At 39.4% G+C, this 27,757-nt stretch overlaps 1 protein-coding gene across 3 annotated transcripts; it reads right to left on the bottom strand.

The window, feature by feature from the left end:
• Window positions 1-785: 785 nt before the first annotated feature.
• On the bottom strand, window positions 786-26,737 carry Slc18b1 (solute carrier family 18 member B1). Of its 3 annotated transcripts, none has more exons than XM_090337648.1 (14): window positions 26,539-26,737; window positions 24,948-25,087; window positions 20,155-20,250; window positions 19,745-19,818; window positions 16,833-16,980; window positions 13,517-13,673; window positions 10,225-10,361; window positions 9,010-9,111; window positions 6,928-7,019; window positions 4,474-4,569; window positions 2,755-2,829; window positions 1,763-1,856; window positions 1,608-1,657; window positions 786-1,077 (listed from the first exon to the last, which is right to left on the bottom strand). In XM_090337648.1, exons 1-14 carry the CDS (start codon window positions 26,678-26,680, stop codon window positions 1,011-1,013), a joined length of 1,470 nt encoding a protein of 489 aa, XP_090193774.1. In that variant the 5' UTR covers window positions 26,681-26,737; the 3' UTR covers window positions 786-1,010. The 3 variants fall into 3 exon arrangements, with proteins under 3 accessions (XP_090193774.1, XP_090193776.1, XP_090193777.1); XM_090337650.1 differs by lacking the exon at window positions 26,539-26,737 and adding an exon at window positions 26,306-26,384; XM_090337651.1 differs by lacking the exons at window positions 19,745-19,818; window positions 24,948-25,087; window positions 26,539-26,737 and having other exon boundaries at window positions 20,155-20,244.
• Window positions 26,738-27,757: the final 1,020 nt, after the last annotated feature.

Below are 27,757 nucleotides of genomic sequence, written 5' to 3'. Positions count from 1 at the left end.
GAATATGTCACAAAAATGAACATCTTCCACAAACACAATTTCTTTTCAAGAAAAATTGAGGGTCAAGCAATGCTACAGAGTTTTTCCAAGAAGTAATTTTAAATTTCACCAAGAACAGAATCCTCAGCACAAAGATAACATATACCTTTCTAAAATGAATTTCGTAATAATTATTTATTAGAGTTATCTTTACATGTGTAGTACATATCAAATCACTTCATTTTTCTTATTAACTGGAAAGATACATTCATAGAAACAGTGCCTCAGAATAAATAATACACAGAAGAAACAAAAAAGCCAGAGCTAATATTGGTGACTAAAAAACACAAATTTTAGCTGAGTGCCAGTGGCTTATGCCTGTAATCATGCTACTCAGAAGACTGAGGACGAATGAAGTTTGAAGTTAATCTAGACAGAAAAGTCTGTGAGACTGCTTGTGTAATTAACCGGCAAAATACCGGATAGGAGGCATGGTACAATTGGTAGAGCACCAGCTCTGACCATAAAAGCCAAATGAGAACATGAGGCCCTGAATTCAAGCCCTAATACTGGATCCAAAAAAAAAAAAAAAGATGGAAACTTTTGCTGATTTGTTATTTCCTTTCAAATATGCCTGACTCTGTAAGTCAACTTTTCAAAACTGTAAATCTAGTCCAACAAAGAATTGTCCCAAATAGGACCGGGAGTTTGGCCTAGTGGTAGAGTGCTTGCCTAGCATGCACGAAGATCGGGATTGATTTCTCAGTACCACATACACAGAAAAAAAAGCTGGAACTTGTGCTGAGGCACAAGTGGTAGAGCTCTAACCTTGAGAAAGTCCAAGGACAGTACTTGGGCCCTGGCCTAGGACAGGCAAAAAAAAAAGAATTGCCCCAAATATATGCTGACACTTCTAAGAAAGTGAGTGTGGAGTCCACAAAGCTCTGTATGTAAAACTAAGAAACACTTCTGGCAGTGATGTTCAAGGCCAGGAGAACCCATCTCCCAATCTTGTATCAAGACTTGTGAGGCTAGCTTTCATCAGGCAAAAGGTCAGCTTGTTCATCTTCCAGACTATCAATGTTTTGCGATTTAGACCTATAATGGAGGGGAAAAAGCAAGAGAATCTCAGTATTGTTTACGTTGAAAACAAAGAAACATTCACAGTACCTACATCTCTACCTAAATATGTTGGTGTGTGTGTGTGTGTGTGTGTGTGTGTGTGTGTGTATGTGTGCGCGCGCATGCGCGCGCACACGCGCGCGCCTTGGAGCTTGAACTAAGGGCCTGAGCACTGTCCCTAAGCTTTTGTTGCTCAAGATTAGTACTCTACCACTTGAGCTACAGATGAAGTGTTTTCAGTGCTTTATTGGAGATCAGAGTCTCACAGATTTTCCTGCCCAAGGTGGCTTTGAAGCACGATCCTCAGATCTCAGTCTTCTAAGGAGCTAGGACTACATGAATGAACTATAGATGCCCACTGTTAATTAATGTTTACCAAGTGATGAACCTACCCAGAAATCTGCTAACTAGAAGAATAAATGGAAGACAATATTTCTTTCCCACTTCTTTAAACTGACATTTAAGGAGTGAGGGGAAAACCCCCCAAAATCTCAAGTGAATCATACCTGTTCCTTCTGAAGAACTCCAGAAGATAAAATAAGCCCATCACTAGTCCCTTTAACATAATAAAAAAAATATACAGTTAATTTAAGTCCTTTAAGTCAAATTTCCCCAAAACGTAAAGAAATGGAGAAAGAAAGGGGGAAAGGTCGTTACTCACACTTATCAGAGACCACAGGCCTTGTATAGCTGCTGCCCACTCAAAACCAATTTTCTCGTACAGAAATCCACCCAGCATGGGTCCCATAAAAGCCCTAACAATGGAAAAAAGAAGGAATGGATATTAAATAGAGTAAGAAAAGACTCCATGTAAGGTACATGATGTATTTCCTTTCACTAGAAATATAAATTCTCAAGAAAAAGGCCAATTCTTGGACAAAGCATTGGCTATAAGAAAATAATTCTAAGGATGAGGGTGTAATTCTGTGGTAAAGTACTTGCCTATAGTGGTTGAGGTCCTGAGGTCCTGGGTTTGATCCCCAATATCACAAAAAGAGAAAGGGAGAGAAAAGAAAGAAAATTCTACCTGATAATATTGTTTTTTAATTATTTTAAATGCTTTTTTGAAAAGTTGGCTATATATATATATATATATATAGCTTTTTTGCCAGTCTTGGGACTTGAACTCAGGGCCTGAGCACTGTCCTTGGACTTTTCTCAAGGCTAGAGCTCTACCACTTGAGCCATAGTACCACTTCCAGCTTTTTTTTCTATGTATGTGGTACTGAGAAATCGAACCTGGGTCTTAGTGCATGCTAAGCAAGCACTCTATTACTAGGCCAAACTCCCCTCCCATTTAATACATTTTTATTCACTATATGTAATGTTATTATGATAGTTACCTTTCTGACATAAAAGCTAAAATTTAAATAACTCACTGAAGGAAGACATTTTTGAAATAGGTGATGTGTTACAGGAATTTTACAAATATCTTTCAACTGAAACAAAGTCTGTAAGATCACTCTGATTTGGTATTGGATCTGCTGATAGACTAGGTTTCTGAGGCAGAAGATGTGGAATGGAACTCTGGCTCTCCTAACTATTAGTCTTTGAGAAACTCATGTGACTTCTTAGTGTCTACATGTTTTTATCTGTAAAACAGAGACACTAGGTTCCATCTTGCAGATCTTAGTAAATTCAGTGACTACTCACCCAACTGACCACATGGCACCAAAGAAACCTGATACGAGTCCCAATGTACTTAATCCTTCTTCAAATCCATTCTCACTGCAAAGAGAGACATGAGTATATCCCAATCATCTTAGGAGAAGTAAGTCAGGCACAGAGAGACAAAGGACCCATGTTTTCCCTTCTATATGGAAACTGGATTTAACTTACAGACTCAGAAGTAAATACATTGGGTGGTATGCAAGTGTATACAACTGTGTTAACTGAAATACCATAGATTCAAGGGAGATCTCAAATAATGTAATTCCTTAGAAAGCCAAAATTAAAGTTCAGCAAAATAAAATATCAGGAAAAGAGGTGGAGTGGGGTCAAGACATAAAGGGTAGATAAATGAAGAGGAGAAGAGAGGAAACATGCAGACAAGAATCCAGGTATAGGGTCAGGGGTGGGACCTAGTAGTAGAGTGCTTGCCTAGCATGCACAAAGCTCTGGGCTCAATTCCTTGGTACTACATACACAGCAAAAGCCAGAAGTGGTACAGTGGTTCAAATGGCAGAATGCTAGCCTCGAGCAGAAGGTGCTCAAGGATAGTGCCCAGGCCCCAAGTTTAAGTCCCAGGATTGGAAAAAAAAAATCCATGTATATCCTAAGAATTAAAGAGAAGTGAGGAAAGGAGCCAGTAGGAGGTAGGAGAGAGACAGGTGAGAATGTCAAGAGGAGACATTGATCACGATACATTGTATCCATAAACTGCTTGGTTAAATAGAAACTTCCTTGTATAAACTACTTAAAGATAATATTTAAAAAGTTACTGTTTTTTAAGAAAACTTTCATGGGATTAAGATAAACCAGGGATAACCTGGAGACCAAAAACAAGAATATTCTATCTCTAACATAAAAGAACAAATCTAGGGAGCTGGGAATATGACTCAATGGTAGAACATACGCTTAGTATGTACAACACTTTAAGGTCCATCAAGTAAAATAATATATATCCATGTAACTTGAAGGAATTTCCATAATTTTTTCTGAAGATAATTTCATCATACATATAATAAACTACAAGAACTTATAACCCCTTTGCATTAAATTCTTCTAAATCACAATCATCTATGAGATTCCAAAAATGAGTTTAACAGAACAATGGTAGCTTTAAGGAAACACAGGGGGAGTGTAGAATGGACCGAGCACTATCATTGTACTTGGTGTTCTTCATTACTAGGCCTGTCAGAGCCAGTACCAATGGCAAGTGACCCACTTATCCTCCCTCCTGTCCTGTATGGATCTCCTATGAAAGAGGGACAATTCAGAAGACTTTCCATTTGTTTGGCCTTGCAAAGTAATGTATACACTGTGGTATACACCCAGCCAATTATCTATGGTTAATCTCTTTTTTTTTAACCTATTTGCATGTTGATAGGATTTATATCACGACACTTTTAGGCTAGGATTTTACCACTTACTATTGGGGAAGAGTTACTATTTACTATTATTTCACTATTGGGGAAGATTTACTATTTACTATTATTTCAGTATTGGGGAAGATTTACTATTTACTATTATTTTACTATTGGGGAAGATTTACTATTTACTATTATTTTATTATTGGGGAAGATTTACTATTTACTATTATTTTACTATTGGGGAAGGTGCCCAATATCAGACAAAACCAAGAGATTTGAGGAAGCTATCATGCTTACAACTACACACAAGGCAGTTGCTGAAACAATGAGGGTCACTTACTATGCGCAACTGAGAATCTCGGGGAAAGTTGGGATGATGCTCATTCCAGCAGAGATGCCAATGACAACTAACACCAGCACCAGCAGCCACAGCTGACTGTAAGAGAGATTTGGAAGCACAGAGCATTAGCACTCTAAGCTACAGCATCTTAAAGATGAAAAGGATAAGATTGCAGAGAAGTTAGTTTTATGTCTGTTTAGGATGACCTGGGACTTAAATGCAGGGCCGAGGCACTATTCTTGAGTTTTACTGCTCTTTATTGTAGAAATTATATAGAATTTAATTTTGAAAAGAAGCAAAAAAAAAAAGAAAAGGAATTATATAGAATTTAAATGTTCATGTCTAAGAGTAAACCTGTATTGGAATACCGTCATACTCATTTCTGTAAGTGTTACATCTGGCTGGTTTCATACTACAGGTGTTCCTTTTTACAGATAATAAAACTGAGGCTCTTGGAAGTTTACTGATCTGTTCAAGTAGTTCACATCATAGTAAGTGACAAAGGCAAAACTCAAATCCAAGTCTGAAAGACTGAGACATTTCTTTCCATGATGGGTCTTATCCAAAAAAATATCTGAAAAGGTCTAATTGTAGTAACCTGTCAGGATTAGCTGTCTAATTCTGTTTTTGTTTTTTCAGGTTGTTTTTAAATGCATAAACTACTTGATCACCTGTGCGTGGTTTTTTCCTGGTGTGAATAGGACCACTGTGTGTGGTGCTCTCAGTAGAAACCTTGGGCTCTCCTGGCAGAGATTTGCAATAGAGCAAATCTAGATACATAAGGCCATACAGTATGACACTAAATGAAAGGACCTCTAGGATATAGAAACAAAAGCCATATAATGAGTGATTGCTGTCCTTAATGTACTATGTTATCTCTCATCTCTTTTGCTGTCCCTTGGTTATCTCATATTGTTATAGTATTTCACTTTGTTATCTGATATATTGGATATATGCATATTTGGTTATTTGAAATTGGATAGGAAAGGAGGGAAAACAAGATGGGGGCGGGGTAGGGGAGAGGGAAATGGGGACCAAGACATGAGAAAGGGTATCAATGTATGTGAAGTAATGCGCCTTCCATCTGGCGAATGTAATGTAACCTTTCTATTAATTACAATAAAAATACATGGAAAAAAGTGATTGTGACTTTAGCTAAGTATAACTATACCACTGTACTGTGAAATATATGTAACTTCTTAATCTCAATAAAGAAACTGGGGGAGGGGAATAAAAAGAAATAAAATCTTCTGTATGTCAAAAGTTAAAAAAAAAAAGTAGTGCCACAGGTGACAAAATTAAGATGATCACCGATGACTGATGGTGCCCATTTTCATTTCACCTAAGGAAGTAAATATGAATATTTTATAAAATTTGGATCCAAATATAATTATGGACTGCTTTGTGATGATAAAATCTAGAAACAACTTGCATGCATGGATGGGATGATTAAATACATTTTGGTACATTAATTTAATGGGATGTGAAAAAAAGACATAAAAATGACATGCTAGAAATACAATGAGCAGGGCATGGTGGCTTATGCCTGTAATCCTAGCTACTAAGGAGGCTGAGATCTGAGGATCGCAGTTCAAACCCAGCCTGGGCACTAAAGACCTTGAGACTCTTATCTCCAATTAATCACTAGAAAAAGGGAAGTGGGGCTGTGGCTCAAAGATAGGATGGTAGCCTAGAGCTGAAAAAAAAAAAATCTCAGCCCCCAAGGAAGATCAGGCTGCTCTCTATCAGTCCTAAGGTGGAGTGTAGCTGCTGCACTGCTATTAAACTGACTCCTAGCTCCATTCACTGAGTGCTGGTGACTCTATTTGACTCTATTGCTGGGGAGGGGGAGTTGGGGATGCCCAAAAGATTAGGATATTACACTAATAAGATCACTCAGCAAATAATAATCATAATAAATCATATTTGAGAAACTACTAAATGCTACAAACATATCAAACTTGGTCCCAGACTCAAGGAGGGAGGAAAAATAGAAAAAGATATATTCTAAGGCTGGGAGTGTGGCTTAAGCAGTAAAGCATTTTCCTAGTATCATTGTGGCTCTATATTCGATTCCCAGTACTACAAAAAAAAGTAATAATAGTTATTATATGTATGCACATATATACATATAAATCCATATATTCTAAAAACTACAAAGCAAAGGTTAGTAGAAACAAATCCTATTTTAAAATAAGCACTAACAAGTATTTGATTGAAACACAGAGGAAGACAGCATTTTTCTCACTTGCTAAAGATTTAGCAGTCTTGTTTACTGGATCCAAATGTCTAGGAATGTAAAATACAATCAGGCTAGCAAGTAAATCAATCTAGGCCTAAATAAAAAGAATCATTTAACCATTAAGGCTTAAATTACTAAGTCATATTAGTAGTATACTAGATCTTTTTGAAATGATTATTAATGCCATTGGGTCAAAAAAAGAAAAAAATTACCTTTTAATGTGAAAAACTGGGACAGGTCCTAAGAGCAGGTAACATACTGCTGTGATTAAATTGCCAAATACCAGAAGCCATTTCCTTTGATTCTGGTAAAGAAAAAGAGCCCACAGATATGCTTACAGAACGACCTTCTATAATCAAGCCGTGCTTAAAAGTCATTAAATCAGGCAGGTCAGGATACTAAAAAATACCAATACATTGAAGAAATGAAATATTACATTTAATAGAAAATAGATGGTAAACTCAAAAGGAAGGATTATATACACAGAATAAGGGTTGAGCAAAGGACACAGATTCCCTGGGAGAGAGTGTATTATACAATTTTGCACATTATGAACTATTCCAAATACCGAAGAGTTTCCAAAACAGTCACCATACTAGTAGCCAAAATATCTAATCAAAATATCTAAGAAAAGTCATATTATCAGCTAGGCACCTATCACTTGTGCCTATAATCCTAGCTACTCAGGAGGCTGAGATCTGAAGACTGCAATTCAAAGCCAGCCTGGGAAGGAAAGTCTGAAAGACTCTTATCTCTAATTAACCACCAGAAAGCCAAGAGTGGAGCTGTGGCTCAAGTGATAGAACACTAGCCTTGCATAGAAAGCTCGAGGACAGTATGTAGGCCCAGAATTCAAGCCCCAGGACACATACACACACACACACACACATACACACACACACTCACACATACACACACACTTTATTTTGAAAAGCCCTTGCTATAGACTGAATGAGAATGCTTCCCTCAGATTCCTATACTAATGTAAATTTTGGTATCTGGATGTAGGCCTTGGGAAAGGGATTTGGTCACAAAGGTGCAGCTTTTTGTTAGTGCCCTTACAAAGAGTCTTCAGAGAGCTCTCTTGTCTGTTCTTCCATACAAAGAGACACTGAAGGCAGCCATTAACCACCCCATCAATCAAAGATTGGCCCTTGGTAAACATCTATATCCTAGTGTCTGGATCTCAGACTTCTCAGCTGTCAACTATAAAAAAATACATATATTTTTAATTCCCTCAAAGTACAATGTTTTCTAATAGAGGTCTAAATAGCCTAAAATAGTATCCAGTAAAATTATCCCTTATAAACTGCTTGGATGAGTCTAAAAATCACAGTAATACAATATCTGCTCAGTTGTGTAAGGCGATGGCCTCTCTGCCTCCCTCTTCGCCTCCCGCCTCTTTCTTCCTTCCTTTCGGTCTTTCCCCAAGACAAAGATTTATCATGTAGTCCAGGCAGCCCTATACTAGATAACCTCCTATCTCAGCTTCCTAAGGGCTGGGATAACCAGTGTGTACCAGCATACCTGGCTCATGACTACATTATTTCCCAACTCCAAATACTTTTGAAGACACTAGTTTCTTTTTTTTGTCATGTGTTACTCAATAAACCCCATATGATGTAAATCCTGAAATATATATATATATATGCAAATGAATAAAGAGAGTCATTGCAAAAAAAAAAGCAAAAAGAGAGTCATTGCAAAAAAAAAAGTCAGAGAAGAAGCTATAAAAGTTTACAGTTTGGCTAATATTGCTAATTTCGCATAGTAGACAATTAGAAGGAATGAGTTGGACTACATTGAAAAAGATGGCTATCAAGATGGCTAATAGTCAATGTACATTTACATGGCTAATGCTTAAACTCCCACTCTGTAAATCAGAATTTTCCTAAAGCAAAATTTCTAAATTTAATTAGGTCCCATCATAACAATCTAGGATTCTGTTCTCAAGATGAATCTGTGACAGCACAGAAAGATTTCCTTCTTTTAAGAAACTTAAAAGAGGAAGTAGTGAACTGAAGAGCTCAGAGATTGTACCCAGGCCCAGAGTTCAAGCCCCATGACTAACAAAAAAGAGAAAAAAGAAACTTAAAGCATAATCCAAGATATGATTCCTCTTTTCCCACATGAAATAATTAAAAATTGGTCTACTCTGGATGATGGCTGAGGTTGAAAACATTAGAGTTTCTCCATTAGTTTTAACCAATGGACCTTTACAGTGCTAGAGGAACAGGGAGAAAACTGATCCTAAGCACACAAGAACAATTCAAGTAAACATCAAGTGTACATACTGGCCTTTTATCACTTAGTATGCCAAGCAGTGGTGAAGAAATGGCGTAAGCCAGTGCCAAACCCAGGAAGACCAATCCCACATATCCAGCTGGCAAATGAAACTGAAAAAGAAATCCTATATTAAAGTTACATAGTAAAGGTATTTCTTATAGTATCTTCCTTTCCCTCTTATTTCTTCAACTCATATTAAGACTACTCTTCTAAGCACAGTGTGCATTCCTATTTGTTACCTTTCTATAGCTGTGACCAAAAACACTGGCCAGAACAACCTACAGAGAGAAATTACTTATTGTGGTTTCAATGTGTCATGGCAGGGGGAGTTTGATGGAGCAAGTGAGCTCATGTATGGTGGCCAGGAAAGGCGGGGGCCACAATATACAGAGGAAGGAAGAGAGAAACAGAGGAAAAGAAGGAAGAAAAGGGAAGGGTAGGGAGGGGAGGGGAGGGGGAAGAGGAAAGAGGAAGGGAAAGAGAAGAAGGGAAGGGAAGGGAAGGGAAGAAGCAAACAAACCTTCCTGTGTTAGCTGACTCTCCATTTTTTTCCATTACACTCCATCCATTATGGTGCTTCAGACATTCAGGATAGGTGACCCCTTCAATACTCTGACCATAGTTAGTCCTTTCTGGACAAACTTTGTCACACCTAGACTTCTGCTTTACTAATTTCCTAGGTAATTTTTAATCCAATCAAGATTAACCATTACAGTAATTCTTCTGAATTTTTGCTTTATTTTTATAAATGGCCTATTTTTTTTCATCAGGAGGAAAACAACTTAACTAGAGGGCAGAAGATATTCATGTTTTGCTTTGTAACATTTGATATTACACATAATGTAGGTCCTAGGAATTATGTAGCATTTCACAAAAATGTTTCAACTGCCTAGAAAGCTCATCAAGGGATGGTCTTTGATCTGAGTCCTAAGTTTCTGACATAAGAACAGTAGAGTTGGGTGAATGGGCATATGTGCCAAGCTCCTTAATGATACTGCCTGTCCAAGGCTGTACTTTGAGTTCCCTGGTATTAAAAATAAAGGATGATTAACATTAATTTTATCCATCTCCATGAAGTATTAATATTGAACTTGCTAGCTTGGTATGCAGTTCCCAATTCCCCTTCTTCTTCCTCATAGCCATTCATGGGTCCTTTCCTGAAGAAAAGCCCACGGGCAAGCATTTAATATAAAGCAGCCCTCCTCAACAAGCAAGCTTCTTACCTTCTCCAGAACAAAAAGAGACAGAATGGGGTCGAGGAAACCCAAGCAAGAGCTGCAGGAGATGATGACAAAGGCTACAAGGCCAACCTTGGGGATGGTGACAAGTTTCCAGAAGGAGTGTTCACTGCGATCAGACTCTAGGATGAAAATGAAAAAGAAATCAAGCAGAGCCACCTGGAGGTACCCAAAACAGTACATCATCTCCAGTTGCATCTCTAAGATATTCAAATCTAGAGGCCATATTTTATTTTCTTCAAAAAACATTCTTTCAGATACAGAAAGAACTAACTTGTATCCAAGGGTGAGTGGAAGAAGACATCTTAGGTTTCAAGTTGTAACCTAGAAGTAAGGCTTTTTGTGGAAAAGATAGGGAATTCAAGGTCGTGATTTGATGCAGAGATTTACTAAAAGAATAATGTGTGTGTGCTCAAGGAGGAATATGAGCTTACTATTAAAAAGAAAAACAAACAACATATTTTTATCTGTTGGCAAATCAAATACGAGTTTGAAAGGGGAGGGCACTGAATGCCAGGCAAACTATTTCTAGCATTTAAGATCGGTTAAAAATCCAATCTCATGTCCTATCATTCTCCAAACACTCAATTTAACTGCTTCCCTGTACCATGCATAAGCCATATCTCATGTTCAAGCCTCCAGTCATACTGCATGACTCCTTTAATTTTCCCCAGCTTTTTTTTTCGAATTCTAGTCCATAAGACCTGATTCTTACTCTGATTCATAAAAAAATAATAATAATAAATTTTAAAAAACCTTAGGTTTCCTATCTGAAACAAGTGGCTTATACCTGTAATGCTAGCTATGAAAGAGGCTGAGCTATGAAAGAGGATCTGAGGATCCTGGTTCAAAGCAAACCCAGGAAGACAAATGCATGAGTTTCTTATTTCTAGTTAAACAGCAAAAAGCCAAAAACAGCAGATGACTCAAGTGGTAAAGCCTTGAGGGGAAAAGCCAGGCCAGAGCACAAGACCCTGAATTTAAGCCCCATCACACACACACACACACACACACACACACACACACACACACACACACACACACACAATTAGGTTTCCAACTATACTTCCAATCTATGTAACATAATCCACACTGACATTATATGTCTCTTTATATTATCATTCAATGATTCTATCTTCCAATTCATTTACTAAATGAGCTATCTGATGAACTAGGCATCTTGATAACACTAGGAGAACAAAAATAAACAAGAAAGTTCCAGAACCTATCACGAGTGAAGATAGCCAGGATGTGGCAACAGGGTTACCTGCAGGAGTATAAAAGAAGGCTGTCTTCATACATCAAGGAGAGCTACATAAGAAAATCTTCCAAATCTTAGGTATCTTAGTAGATACGGAGCCTACAGACTTGGCTTGAGATGATCAAGCAAAGAAGGGAGAAAGGAAAAGGCAAACAGGTAAATTGCAGAACACATTATGATGCAGCAGAAGGATGCAGCGATGAGACATGGAGCCTGGGAAATCATGAGTGCTTTCAAGCAATATGGAGAATTAGACATGCGGTGTAGAGATTGGTCAGTGATGTTACAGATGCACGGGGTCTATGTAGAAGACAGTTGTAGTGATTCTGTCCAGAGATGACCTCAGATATGCAACTGGAATTTTTTTGAGGGACACTACAGGCTTCACAGCTCAAACACAAGTTTTGGTTTTGTCTTTTTATTCTTTTATCTAAATAAAAGATACTACAGTAGGTGAAAAAATTGTGCATCAAATCTTTTGGGTTTTTTGTTTGTATGGCTTTGATTAGTTGATCGAAATATAACAACAAGTTTAGTAAAGATGCAGAGAAATTTTAATGGATAACAGAAATGAAAATAACTATGCATTAAATAGATGGGTGGTGACTGGAGGAAGCTGCAAAAGACACTAAGTGGGAAGGGAAAGCAAGATCTCCAAGAGTGACAGGCATTAAGGCTTCTTAATTTGGTAAGGCTTCTTTGATTTGGTATCCAAGAACTTCTAAATAGATCTGCTATTAAGTATTTAGTCTGTGTTAGCAAAGTGTTCTTTGTTTTTTTGTTTTGTTTTGTTTTACCAGTCATGGGGCTTGAACTCTGGGGTTGGGCTTGTCCTTGAGCTCTTTTGCTTAAGGTCAGCTGTCTACCACTTTGAGTCACAGCTCCACCTATGGTTTTTGAGGGGTTAACTGGAAACAAGGGTTTCACAGGGACTTTTCTGAAGGGGCTGGGTTGACACAATGATCTTCGGATCTCAGCCTCCTGAATAGCTAGGATTACAGGCCTGAGCCACCCCTGCCCGGAAGCAAAGTCTTTAACATGGGGTGATAAAGAGTCAACATGTTTTTTTCTCTTGCTCCTTGAGACTGACGTTATCAGCCAAGTACCCAACTGAAAACACTTAAAAAAAAGAAGCAAGCACCACCGTGTGGTATCATATGGCACTGCTTCTTTGGCTCTTGTACTTTTTCCTCCAGTTTTCTAGTTAAGTATCTAGTTTTGTTCCACTGATAACTTGGTAAGTGAACAATGCCCAATATGTACTAGGCAACCTTGAGCTAGGGCTGGGGATGGGAGAGATTGAGGAAAAAGATGACAATGACAAAGATGAATTGTATTCACAGACCTGTGGGATTGAAACTCCTTTGTACAACTACTTAAGGATAAGAATATTTAAAATAATAATAATAACATCCCTGACTTGTAAATTTAATCTGAACAGAAGGATTCACAAATAAACTACACTAATGAGGACACCATATTTTGTGCCTCCTTGAATATGTATGCCTCTTTGAATCCACATATCCTTCACGGCTATGTGGAAGGACAGCATATGCATTTTATTTTATTTTATTGTTGAGATGATGGCATATGCATTTATATATGGAAGAAAAACTAATGCATTTAGCACAAAGTAGGCTTTCTCCTATGGAGCATAAGCTTTGAAACTGAAATGAGTTTTGTTATTGCCTGATGTGATCTTATAATTTTGCATCGGGTCTATGCTACAGGTATGATGACACCACTGGAAGGGAGAACTGGCCTTATTCTCATATCTCACAGCCTCCTAGAAATACTGAGGCCACGTGTGATCCATAAAAACTTCTTGTTCTGATTATGTGATTCAACTCAAGTACTCTGGCATACAATAACAGTGACTGAACAGGAATCAAATATGTGCTAGTTTCAAATGTTGGAAAGATTTTGTGATGTGAAGACATTCCTACAGGAAAATTCCCTACATTTCTAAAGTGTCTGGTACATTATGATTCTTAAAAGAAATAAATTTGGACTTACCATAATTGGGTACAATACATATGTTGAGTGGTATCATCAACAGAACTATGCATCCCAGAAAGATAAAAGGCATATTATAGCCGAAGGACTGATACAAAAATCCACCTAAAGGAGGACCCAAAACTAGTCCCAGTCCAGAAAAGACCTCAAGACTTCCCTAAAATTAGAAAACAAAGTTGAATTAATATATTGTACTTGAAGAATTAACAGTACCCTCTGAAAAAAATTGTACTTCACAAGTTGCACACTTGTATACATTTATTTAAATATATATACACTTAAATAAAGATACTAGGAAAATAAAATATATGTGAGTATTTTTAATTCTCATGATGGAATTTTCTACTTATGATACAAACATGAAAGAAATAAATGATAAATACAATAATATGAAAATATGCAAAACTATGCACAGCATACACATCAAAGAACAAATGAAAAATCAGAGAAAATGTAACAAAAAAACTAATTTCCCAAAGACAGTCAGACAACCCATAAGAAAAAAAAAATGAAGAGATGGGCTCTTGGGCAAATTGTATAAACAGCTGACACATAAAATGAAATGCAACCAGCAGCTTGCTCTCACTTGTTAAAAGAAAAGATTAAGCCTCAAGATATAAACTTTTCACTAAACACTTATCAACACAATATTCTGTCATGACCTGTAGGATAGGGACTTTCTCATACGTTGTTGATGGGTGAGAACTGGAGTCAATTAAGTAAACTATCAAAATTGCAAATGCACCTATGCTCTGACCCAGATTTCCAGGGCTAGAATCTAATTTACAGGAATGGCCATCAAGATGTAGCATGGTTATCCTTCCAAGATGCTTGCAAGGATGAAAGATGTAAATGATTAAACAATCATTGGCAATTAAAATAGTATGGCTAATATCCATATCATAGTGAAACAGTATATAGCCAGCGAAGACAGTAAGAAAACTCTTCATATGTTGATATAGAAATATCTCTGATATGAATTTTTTTTTGCTAGTCCTGGGGCTTTAACTCAGGGCCTGAGCACTGTCCTTGGACTTTCTCAAGGCTAGAGCTCTACCACTTCAGCCACAGTACCGCTTCCAGCTTTTTTTCTATGTATGTGGCACCGGGAAATCAAACCTGGGTCTTCGTGCATCCTAGGCCAGCACTCTACCACTAGGCTAAACTCCTGGCCTGATATGAGTTCTTGATTAGTGAAATTAGCAAGGTGATGAATAATATAGGCCATTTGCTATCACTAGGGTAAAGAAAGAACTGGGAGGGGAATCATGTTGTCACACAGTACGTGACACTCAGTATGTGTCTCTCTGGAAGAAAGCCATCATATCTGTTGCCCTCTGGAATGTGTAGAGCACTGGGGACTCCGACAACAGGTCTGTCTGTGAAGGGTAAGCAGCGGTAATATGTCATGTATATGCATTTGATTTGATACTCCCTTTTGTACCTTTTGAACTTTATACCTCATAAAATTATTTTGTTAACTAAAGATAAACAAGCCAGTACTGTGGGAAAAAGTTTACTACTGAAGAAATGATACCATTTTAAGTCAGTGTAGGTCTCTGGGGATAAAAATAGATATCTGTGGCTTTCTACCTTACTTACTCAGGTCTCACAAAGTATACAAGACAGCCCAAAGAGAACTTTCAAATTTCCATAAAGAACGTGTGAAGTCTATCTTTTTTTTTTTTTTTGCCAGTCATGGGCTTGAGCTCAGGACCTGAGCACTGTCCTTGGACTTTCTCAAGGTTAGAGCTCTACCACTTGAGCCTTAGCACCATTTCTGGCTTTTTTCTATGTATGTGGTACCGAGGAATCGAACCCGGGTCTTCGTGCATGCTAGGCAAGCACTCTACCACTAGGCCAAACTCCCGGCCCTGAAGTCTAGCTTTAATAACACCAGGCCATTCTGATCTACTAATGTTATCAGAGGTAGAAGGCACTGGGCTGTGATGTTATAGCAGAAGTTGGCATGACATCCCTGACTGCCAGAAAGTCCAGTGGACTGCTGCCATACTCTTAGCTAGCACTTTCCAGGTGGCTCTGCAGAACACCCACTCCTTAGTAGGTTAACAGATCTTGTTTGAAAAACAGTGATTCCATGGTCAAGTTGAATTGTTTAATATTTAATGAAGTATCTTTACTTCAGGACTTCTCAGAGCCTTGGAACACGAATGTGAATGGTAACATACTTCATTGGAAGGGAAACATAAAGCACACTTCAAACTTAGCCATAAAACCTTGTTCCATAGAACAGATCAGTGTTGAGCTGTTCTGAACCCTTCCTAAGAAATATGTGCAGGGGAATGTAAATGATGTGTGTGTCATTATGGCCACCACAGCATGTCAAAGAGCTAAGAAACCACAAATGAACCTGTCTAGATACATACATAATTACTTGGGTTTGAGACAGAGAGAGACAGAGAGAGAGAGAGAGAGAGAGAGAGAGAGAGAGAGAGAGAGAGAGAGAGAGAGAGAGAGAGAGAGAGAGAGAGAGAGAGAAGGAAGAAGAAGAAGAAGAAGAAGAAGAAGAAGAAGAAGAAGAAGAAGAAGAAGAAGAAGAAGAGAGGAGGAGGAGGAGGAGGAGGAGGAGGAGAGAGGAGGAGGAGGAGGAGGAGGAAGAAGAAGAAGGAGGAGGAGGAGAAGAAGAAGAAGAAGAAGAAGAAGAAGAAGAAGAAGAAGAAGAAGAAGAAGAAGAAGAAGAAGAAGCAGCAGCAGCAGCAGCAGCAGCAGCAGCAGCAGCAGCGAATAAAAAAAAGAGCATATGGTAGTAAAAGCATTTTTAGATTATGGTATTAAATGAGTAAATCAAGGGAGTCTTTGGTACTAAACTGATTAAACTCTGAAGTCTAGAAAACAAATATATATACCAGGACCATTACATCTGGATTTGTATGTCCACATAAGAAAGCATTCCTCCAACATTACTGCAGCGTTTAAGGACTCTATGCAGACCTTCAAACAGCTGAGAAAAGTGGCTTCCCAACCAGGAATACCTTTTCTGTAGTAGAATGTTTCTGGTAGCTCAGGCATGAGCTAAATACTCCTCAAATGGCTTTACTAGAGGTAGTGAAGTCATAGTTGGTTGCAAGTACACCTCCCTGCCAAAATAGCCCATTCAGTTTGAGAAAGATCAGGAAGAGCACCTAAGTAGCACCAAGGGCACGGTCTTGTTGCTCAAAATAGAAATTGGTGTATAAGGAAACAAAACCAGAGGAATCAAGAACAGAAGGTTCAGAAAAGTGGAGCCCAGATTTAGCTTGCAAGATCAAAGAAATATTCTGACCTGGACGCAAAGGAAAATATGTAAAGTACATACCAATACTGTAGCCAAGTTATTTGGAAAAGCCTTTGCTAGGATGGCATCTGATGCAGTTATTGCTGCACTAAAGCTTATTGCATCTACTATTCTCACTAGAAAACACATAGCAATAAATATCGGTCCATCCGGAAGTTGGTCCAAGACACTAAAAAAGAAAAACACAATTCTCAAATCGCAATCCATGTGTGCGCGCGTGTGTGTTTTCACTTTAACTATATTCATGGAAAACAGTAGATTATTATTGTTGATAATGGTTAAAAAGAATATACTGGGAGTTTTGTTTATTTGTTGGTTGTGGGGGCTTGAACTCAGGACCTGGGTGCTATCCCTGAGCTCTTTTTGATCAAGACTAGCACTCTTTCACTTTGAGCAATAGCACCACTTTCAGTTTTTCAGTTGGTTAATTGGAAATAAAAGTCTCACAGACTTTCCCTTCTAGGCTGGCTTTGGACTGTGGTTCTCAGATCTCAGCCTTCTGAGTAGCTAAGACTACAGATGTGAGCCACTGGCACCCAGTTTGCTGAGGGGCAGGAGGAGTTGGGAAAGGGAAGGGTCCTTTATATAAAGTGGCATAGTTGGATACCAGTGATTCACACACAAACTCTAGCTGCTTAGGAGGCTGAGATGTGAGGATCTTGGTTTGAAGCCAGCCTAGCCAGTTAAGCCTCTTATGTCTAATTACCAAAAGCCAGAAATGGATCTGTGGCTCAAGTGGTAGAGTACCAGCCTTGAGGGGGAAAAAAGGGATAGTACTCAAGCTCTGAGTTCAAGCCTTAGTATCAGTACTAAAAATATTCTCAAATGGACTTGCATTTGCTTATAATCTATTACACACTCCGATAAGTGCTTTCAATCATTGCTACTATTAGATTTATTTACTCACTCATTCCTTTACTTATTTTCTGTCACATTGAGGATGAAATGCAAAGTCTCACTCATGGTAGACAATCATTCTACTGCTAAGCCACGCCGTCCATCCCCCTTAAATCATCTCTAGATGTTCCTTACAATACCTAGCACAACATAAATGCTAGGAAGGTAGCCGAATACTGGTGGCTCACACCTGTAATCCTAGCTACTCAGGAAGCTAAGATCTGAGGACTGTGGTTTGAACCTAGCCTGGACAGCTGTGGCTCAAGTGGGACAATGATAACCTTGAACAAAAGAAGCCCAGGGACAGCTCCCAGGCCCAGTGTTCAAGCCCCAGGACCAAAACAAACAAATAAACAAATGAAAAATCACTTCATTTTACACTTTCCCAAGGTTTATCTCTTCATACTTTTATCTTTGTTCCACAGGCACTTATATGAACTCTTCCCTATTTTTAGTATTTACTTTGCTGCTGGTGTGAGAATTACTTGGTCTTTTTCGGTTTTGTTTTTTTGAAGCGGGGTGGGGGGAGAATCAGTTGTGGGGCTTGAACTCTGGGCCTGGGTTCTGTCCCGGAGCTCTTCAGCTCAAGGCTACTGCTTGAGCCACTGCACCACTTCGTGTTTTCAGGTGGTTAATTGGAGATAAGAGTCTCTGGAACTTTCATGCCAGGACTGGCTTTGAACCTCGATCCTCAGATCTCAGCTTCCTGAGTAGCTAGGATTATAGGTATGAGTCAATAGTGCCCAGCTTTGGTTTAAGAATTCTAAGCTTAAGAAATTTCAGAGCTACTTTGCTTTTGATATTCTTTCTTATTTTCCTGGAAACAGCTCTGGGTTTTATGTTCAGAAATTGACCTGGTCAATCAAAATACTTATATTTATTCATTTATTTCTTTATTTATGCTAGCCCTAGGGATTGAACTCTCGGCCAGAACCCTGACCCTGAGCCTCTGTTCTCCAGGCTAGAGCTCTACCACTTGAGTTACTCCACCTTTTTCTGAATAATTTATTGGTGATAAGTCTCACAGACATTCTAGCCCTAGCTGGCTTCCTCAGATTTCAGCTTCCTGTGTAGCTAGGACTACAGGCATTAGTCATTTGCACCCAGCTCAGTGCAGTTTTTAATTAGCATATATTAGTTATACAGGCAGTGATTTCATTGGGACATTTCTACTTAGATATACATTGTATCTCAATCAACCTCATTTCCACTATTACTCTTCCTTTCTTCCTTTTCCCACTTCCTAAAACTAATCAGATGATTCCTTCCCCCATCTACAGAGGCTTTAAGGCAGGAATGGGTCCTCAACAAAGATTAGACACCAATGACTCCTTTCAATGACACTAATGGAGCTATTAGGAAAGCAGGACTCTCTTGGGCTGGTGCTAGGACATCTTCTTGCTGCCAAAGAGAGAGACAGCTTGCCCAAGAACATAGCACAAGAAAAAGAAATAGAACCAGGAAAGAAAGAAAGATTTCTGATAATCATTTTAGCAACTGGATAATAGTGTTTGAAGCATTAGAAAAGAAATTCATTGAGTTGCTAAGTCAACAAGTTTTTTATAATGTCAGAAAACTAAGATGTCAAGCTTCTATAACTCTGTCACAAGAGATTAGCCAGTTTGATGTTTTGCTGTGCTAGTGCTATGTTGTACTGTGTTATGTGGTGTTTCTGTGACAAGGTCATGTTACCTACATGACCACCAATGCATAATCCTCAAGCCTCAGCTGGGATTACAATTGCACACCATCACATTGGCCTATTGATTGGTTTAATGGTAGGGCTTTGGTATATCAGTGCCATTCATCACTGTTCTCTATTCACAAAGCAGGAGGATGGAGTGTGTGAGGCCAGCCTGGGCTACATGAGGAGACACTGCTCTCTATTCATTCATCTCTTCTCACCATTTGCCTCAAACCATGCATTCAGCAGGCTGCAATACTACCAGGTAAGTTTAAAGAGACACAAACATTTGTAACTGAAGACAGATGGCAAAAGCTGATCAAGTTTCCAAACATATCAGAAAATAACTTACCCAAAGAGAATTGTAACTGCTCCTGAGACAAATATTCCTGCTATGAACATAAATTTTGCTCCAATACATACAAGCTATAATAAATGTCAAAGAGTGGTAAGTGAATTACTTCAACACATCTATATTTGCACAAATAAATCCTCAGTTATAAAAATGAGGGAAGATATGAAGTAAGATAAAATGAGGTAAGATTAAAATAATTATTTAAAGGAATACTAGTATATGTTGATTACAAATATGGGCAGAGGTCAAAAAAAATTCTAAGGACCGAGGCTGTTAACAGAGACATTATTTATAAAACTAGAGTGGTAGCTATTCTGTATCCATGGAAATTCTAGACTGGTAAATCAGAATAACTCATTATACAACTTTTTAAAAATTAGAAAATGTATATAAACTTTAATACTTACATATTTTCCAAATATCAAAGATGCCAACAAGTCAAATAAGGCATAACACCCAAAGATCAAACCGATTATAGTGTTGCTGGCTCCCTTCTTTTCAGCCTTTGAAAAATAAGAATGGAACAAACTTTAAAGAATATCAGTAAAGAAAATAGGAATTGGAGAATTTATCTATATAGCAGTGTCAAAGATTATCATTTAAAAATAGGTGGGGGCCGGGAGTTTGGCTTAGTGGTAGACTGCTTGCCTAGCATGCATGAAGACCAGGGTTCAATTCCTTGGTACCACATACATGGAAAAAAAAGCCAGAAGTTGTGCTGAGGCTCAAGTGGTAGAGCTCAAGCCTTGAGAAAGCCCAAGGACAGTGCTCAGGCCCTGAGCTTAAGCCCAGGACTGGCAAAAAATAAATAAATAAAAGTAGGTAGAGTAGGACAGGAAGGGGAACTAAGATAGTAAAAATGCTAGCCTTTGACATGAAAATAATTTGCTTACCATGATAATAAAGAATTGTTCCCACTGGGCACCATCGGCTCATGCCTATAATCCTAGCTACTCAGGAGGCTGAGAACTGAGGACCAGCTGGGGGAAAATGTCCATGAGACTCTCATCTCCAATTAACCACCAGAAGTGGAAGTGGCACAGTGGCTCAAAGCAGTAGAGCATTAGACTTGAGTGAAAAAACTCAGGAACAGTACTCAGGCACTGAGTTCAAGCCCCATGATTTGCAAATTAAAGAAAATTGTTCCCTTAAGCTTTAAAAATCCAAAATCTGAGAACATAAACAAAAACAAAATAGTTTGAGGAAATTGGGGCTCTATTCCTTGGACTTACTATGAAATGAACAGATTACTGTTTTAGTATCACTAAAAGCAAACAGTGTACTTTCCATCTATAATTCCAGTATTAGAGAGGTGGAGGGTTCAAGAGGATCAAAATTAGAGGTCAACCTTAGCTACAAAGTGAGATGTCTCAATAAAGTAACGAGAAGAGAACAGGAGGGGACAGAAGAGGGGAAGGGGGGTAGAAATGGGAAATAGGATGGGAGGGAGGAGGAACAGCAACAAAACACTACACACTACACACACACACACACACACACACACACACACACACACAAACACAACTTCAAGCATAGGAAATCCCTTAGGCTGTCATGTAAATCATACACAGTCCCATTTATACATTTAGTCTAGTCATACTGAGGGACAGTCCAGCAGGGAACTCTAAATTTCCTACAAATGGTGAAACATTTATTCTAAATCTAATTTGTTTGTAGTTCAAATGCTGCAATTGTGGTACACAACTGAATTCACACATAAAAACAGAGACAAGGTTGAACATTTTCTTTAACCCATAGAAAATGTGCTGCTTATTTTATGGAACCTCTAATTATACGAACTATAACTACTGCAGTGGTGATGTACATGAGAGCAATTGAGAGAGAACTATGAGAACAATTCTTTCTGGACCATGTTTCACCTTCCTGCCCTCTCTCACAGTTTTTCTTTCTTGTCTCACCCATAAGATATAAAGTTCATTTTCCACATAGCATCTAGTATTACTGTTGTAGTACTCACCTTTTCTGTACCCCCCCCTTTACCCTCTCAAAGACTAACAAACAAGACAAAAGGAACAGAAAACAAAACAACAAAAGCAACTTAAAGTCTCTTGTTCCCTTTTCTTGGAGTTCATTTCATAAAATTATATTTTATATGATCAAATGCACATTTGCTATCGGCATTTAATAAGACTAATTTCTCAAAGATAAGTTGGCAACACTGCACACTATGAAGCTTGAAGTCTGACTTGCACAGCTCTGGACTCCCAGTTAGTAGTCATTAACTAAGCACCTCCATAAGGTTCCAGGCATGGGGCCAGCAGGAATCTGACTTAAATTCATCCTTTCACCTGAGCTTTGAATAACTTTACTCCTACAGAAATGCAGTGAGCATGCATACACACACACACACACACACACACACACACACACACACACACACACATTCTTTACAATCAACATTCCCTAGCCATAATTACATCTTACCACATTTTCTGTCTTCAATTTTAGGAAAATATTTTCTCCATCCCTTCTCAAGCAGAATACTATAATCAAGTAATACTTACCTTTTTCAAGGATGCTCTTTTCATTTCAGACCAGACTATACAACATTCTACTACGGAAAAATCACATGGTGTATGTGTATGTATATGTGTGTGTGTGTGTGTGTGTGTGTGTGTGTGTGTGTGTGTGTGTTTGTGTTCTTTTTCAAACAGAATCTCAGTATGTAACACAGATTGGTCTAGAATGTACCAGGTAGGTAGCCCAGTGCGGCCTTCAACTCTTGATCCTCCTGTCTTGGTCTACTGAGAGCATTGCAATACTTCTAGCTGTGAACTCACTGTTCTAAGGCAAACATTAGGAAGCCCCTCCCCCCCTTTTTTTGCCAGTCCCAGAGCATGGGCAATGCTCCTGAGCTGTTTTCGTTCAATGCTAGTACTCTACCACTTGAGCCACAGGGCTACTTTTGGCTTTTTCTGTGTATGTGGTACTGAGGAATTGAATCCAGGGCTTCATGTATTGGTAGGTAAACACTATACCACATTCTACCACTAAGCCACTTTCCCAGCTCAGGGCCCCTTTACCAGGAAGATCTTTTAAGTGGCTCCGTAAGCCCTTAGTGGTGTAGGAAGTCACAGGGCAGACACACAGCACTGCAGTAACTGCTTAGAAACGGAACCTATAATTCTGTAGATTTCTCAAGCAAATATATCAACATTAAGTAGGGGGTCATGGAAGCAAAAGTAAACAACCTGAGGAATATGACTGGCAAATGAAAAGAGCGGGGGGGGGGGGGTTGCGGGGGGAGGGAGAGGGAGAAGGAGGAGGGAGTGGACAGTGTTGGGGGCAGAGCCCTCAATTTGTAAAATCTGATGCTATCTCCAGGTAGGTAATGTCAGAACTGACTAGGATTAGTGGATACCCAGCTGCTATTTGCTCCTGTGGATTTACTACTTGTGTATCTTTGGAAGCTACTTAAGTAGTCTGTTTTGAGTGTGTAGTAGAAGGTAGGTTTGAGTTCATTTTTCCTTGTAGAATCTCAGAAGCTGTCAATAGTTTTTTCATAAAACTCAAATCGAGCGTCTCTGATGAGCTCCTTGACAACGCACGCAAGTACCCTTGTATCCTAGCTGCAGCTTGCCTGTCAAGAGCTCAGTAGATGTCACTCCACACTAGGTTTATCAGAGCTGCCTGCCGTTCTCTTTACTCTTCCCCTGATCATACCTGGAAGGTTCTTGCTTTGCTTTCCACCTTAGAAACCAGCATTTCTCAAGCCATACTTTAGATATATCTTCTGAAGCCCTAGCCAGCAGCACACCATTTTATTGCTGCTCTGTTTAGTGACCTAACTCTCTCACAGCTCTTAAGCTTTCTTATGACTTTTACACCTTCAGGACAACCTCTTTTAAGTTGTTGTGATTATTATTACAGGACAGCTTGAATTGTTATGGTTATTATTACAGGCTATCCAAGTCATCCGAAGCCTTTCTTTTTCTTCTTCACATTTTTCATTTCTCATGAACAGGCAAGACCTTCTTTTGCCCTGCCACATCTGATGACTAGCACACCTTACAAAAGGAACTTCTTAAGCTTCTAGTGAATGGCTAGTGAAGAGCTGGGAAGTCCCTAACCTTCTGAGACCTTTTCTTCATTGCATCACAGTGGGATTCTGACTGTCCTACCCTCCAGGGTGGGCTTTCTGGAAGCACCAAATGGGGAAATGGTGGGAAGTGCATGGAAAGCAGTGAATGCTCTATGAGTAAGGAGCCACATTGTTCCTCAAGCAAAAAAGCTATTTTATCTTCTTTTGTAGTCCACAGACTAGAGGATTCCATATTGTTGAGGAGTTAAGAGGACTGAGAAGCTGCCAGCTCATTCTGAGCCCCAAGCTTTGGCTTGAAGCACAGAATAAAATACACAAACAAATTGTTGCCTCTTACCCGAGATTTGTCCTCTTATCTTGTTATATTATTTACCCCATATTTGAGGTAATTCTGTTGGAGATACTCTATGTATGCTTCTACCTATTGTTTCTAATATCATTCAGATTTAACTAGGCAATATGAATCAAAATCCTTCGTGCAAATATTGCTGCTGTAGTCAGTATATGAGAAACTTGACTGAGAAAAGAGAATTTATTGGGTCATAGTTTCCTAATTTCAAAATATTAGCAAACCAAAACATCAAAGACAAAGTGACTGTATTACTCTAGATCTTCTTCAACAACACTTAATCATTCAATGTGCCTCATTTTTTTTTCAATTGCAGACTCCACGTTACATCATATTAGATAGTAAACAGTCATGTTCAAAAAGCTAATTATAGGGGCTGGTAGTTTGGCCTAGTGGTAAAGTGCTTGCCTAGCATGCACAAAGACCAGGGTTCGATTCCTCAGTACCACATACATAGAAAAAAAAAAAAAGCCAGAAATGGTGCTGAGGCTCAAGTGATAGAGCTCTAGCCTTGAGAAAGTCCAAGGACAGTGTTCAGGCCCTGAGTTCAAGCTCGGGACTGGCAAAAAAAAAAAAAAGCCAATTATATTTTAAGTGAATTATTAACTAAGAGGATGTTCTTTCTGTTGCTCTTTCCCCCCACTCACCTCTGGTATTAAACACTGTATTGTATAAGAAACATTCTGTTAATTGAAATTCTATGCATTACCTATTTTGTAAGCAAATCCTTAAATCATTCAAAAGGCCTTTTAGTACATTCTGACTTACAAGATATAAAAAGGTCTTACCTCTTTGGGAAAAAAGGGTCCTAGGATTGAATAGGTCATCATAGACCCTAAGTTCATGGACGCTGCTGCTATCAGTACAAAAATCTGTTCTCTCGAAAGCCTCCTGGGTGACTCACTTGCAATTTCTTCAGGGTCATCATCTAGAATAAACATGCATTGCAATTACAGAGACATAATTTAGACTGTGCATGAGAAGACTCACGGTCATTTCTGTGCAGAGGCAATGCATCCTGAAGATACTGATTGGGCCAAGAACTATACTAACTATAACAGGCTGGATGCCAGTGGTTCAGGCCTGTAATCCCAGCAATTCAGGAAGCTGAGATCTGAGGATCATGGTTCTAAGCTAGCCTGGGCAGGAATTTCCATGACTCTTATCTCCAATTAACCATCAGAAAATCAAAAATGACTCTGTGGCTCCAAGTGGTAGCATGTGAAAAAGCTCAGAGACATTCCCAGACCCTGAGTTCAAGTCTCATGTCTAACATAAAAGAAAAAGAATGAAAGAAAGAAGAAAAAAAAAGAAGGAAGGAAGGAAGGAAAAGAGAGAAGACATAACCAAATGAATGGAAAAGCATTCCAGAACCTCAATGTTATGTGGAAAAGGTATCGTTTTCATTTGTATACTCTTGTCTTATGAGACTGTCAGTGCAAGAATTATAAAAGCATCAGCTTGGCCTGTTTTGCCTTTGCCATTAGGCCTGTCTCCCTGGTCACTGATAAATTTCTTCAAGGCTGCCAGCAAGCAGGATGATCTCCAAAAATTACTACTGAAGTATAGCATCTCATTTCTCAAACTACTGGCTTCGCGTGCTACCTGGGGCTCAATAGTGTTTAAAGCACCAGTGTTAGCTATGCACTAGGAACTCTAGGTCAGTGTTGAAGTCAAGTGAAGTCTAAATAGGAGAAAATTACTTAAATCATTCAGGGCTGAATTGAACACAATGGTCTGATTCTGCAGGGGAGTCCCATACATCTGTAGATCTGTAGTTACTAGTTTTTTACATTAATTCATTCAACATTTGTTCACAGGGTTAGCCTGTCATTTCACTTAAAAAAAAATTCCCAATTACTCAGATTTAAGCATCTAAGCATAACCATAAGCCTTATTTAAAAAAAAAAATCAAAATCAAGTAGTTCTGAGGGAGCAAATAACGTATTTGTCCTCCCCTCCCCCAGAGGTTGCCATCACAATCCAGAAAGACACAAAAACCAGTGCTATATGAAAAAAAAAAAAAAAGAAAACAATCTTGGTAAAAAAAATATTGGAGTCGGAGAAGGGAAACGAAAGAACGTTGGAAAGGAATGACACAGGGTATACTTGAAAGCTGATGTTTCCTGCCTGTCCAATAACCTACCTAATTTAAATGCAATCTGAAACGCAGGAGGTTAAAAGCTGAGCTCTAAGAAGAAACGCAGCACCCTAGGCAATCTTCACTCCTAACCAGAGAAAGAAATGAAATGCTGACCCCACAGTCCTATCGAATCTCAAGGCGAGAGGGGAAAAAAAAAAAAGGCGACCTAAAAATGGATTGAAACAACGTCCCAGTGAAAGAAACAGGCCCGAAGCCACGGTGGCGCGCTGGGTCACCTCCGGTCCCTCCAGGAGTCGGGGAACCCGGGGCGTCGTCCGTGCGCGGTGCCTCCAGTCCGGGGCCCGGAGCTCGGCCTGCGGGGGGCCCGGGATTCGGCGCGCGGGGACGGTCGTCCTGGGCCGCGGCCTCGCCTGGCATGTTGCATTCCTGGCCCACAGTCTGTGCCCAACCGGGCCAAACCTTCCCGAGCCGCAGCCGGGGGCGTGGCGACGGCGGGAGAGGGCGTGGCTATGGCAGGAGAGGGTGTGGCGACAGCGGGAGAGGAGGGGCGAAGGCGGGCGAGGGCGTGGCTATGGCAGGAGAGGAGGGGCGAAGGCGGGCGAGGGCGTGGCGAGGGCGGGCGAGGGCGTGGCGAAGGTTGGAGAGGGCGGGGCCGGCTTTTTCTTCTTCTTATTTTTTAATTAATATCTTCAAATCAGGGGACCACAGGGTCCGGTGGAACGTGTCTATCCACGGGCACAATGCGTCGTGATTCGTGTCACCTCTTTCATCTTTCTCCCCGACTTGTCCATTCATCCCATCCTTGTCCCATCTCCTTTCCTTGTCCACTTTCTTGTACCTACATGACATTTGCTATTAACCCACTGCCTCCACTTGCTGTCATTTATGCTGTCCCTTTTCAGACCTGTAAACCACCAAAGAAAAAGGAAAGAAAAGAAATAGAAATAGAAAAGGAGGCTCCTGCCCTGTCTTTTGACTGTTTTTATGTCATTGCTTTTAATGGTTATATTTCACAGGCGTCAATGAGATCGCATTTGTGGGGGTTTTATTGTAGGGCGTGGTGGTGGTACCAGCGGTATTGGGCTTGAACTCGGGGCTTTGTGCTCATGCTTCATTCGCTCAAGACTGGCCCTCGACCACTTGAGACTCACCTGCACTTCCCACGTAGTGTTTATAATAGCTGATAAATTAAAGCAATGTGAGGCAAATGCCATGAAATGGATTAGCAAGAATCAGAATGTGATGGGTGCTGGTGGCTTTTATCTATAACTCTAAGCTATTCAGGAGGTTGAATTCTGAGGGTTGGGATTCAAAGTAAGCCTAGGCAGAAAATGTCCCTGAGACTCTTTATCTCCAGGTAACCTCCAAAAAGGCGGAAGAGGGGATGTTGCTTAAGTGGTAGAATGCTAACCTTGAGTGCAAAAGCCAAGCAAGACTGCAAGATCCTTGAGTTCAAGCAGTAGGAGTCCACAATAATGGATGTTGAGGTAGGAT

Source organism: Megascapheus bottae, chromosome 8 (genome assembly GCF_031878675.1).
Source record: "Megascapheus bottae isolate mThoBot1 chromosome 8, mThoBot2.hap1, whole genome shotgun sequence".
NCBI lineage: Eukaryota > Metazoa > Chordata > Mammalia > Rodentia > Geomyidae > Megascapheus > Megascapheus bottae.
Note: the sequence above shows the minus strand (reverse complement) of the source record. Positions and strands in the feature narration are given on the sequence as shown.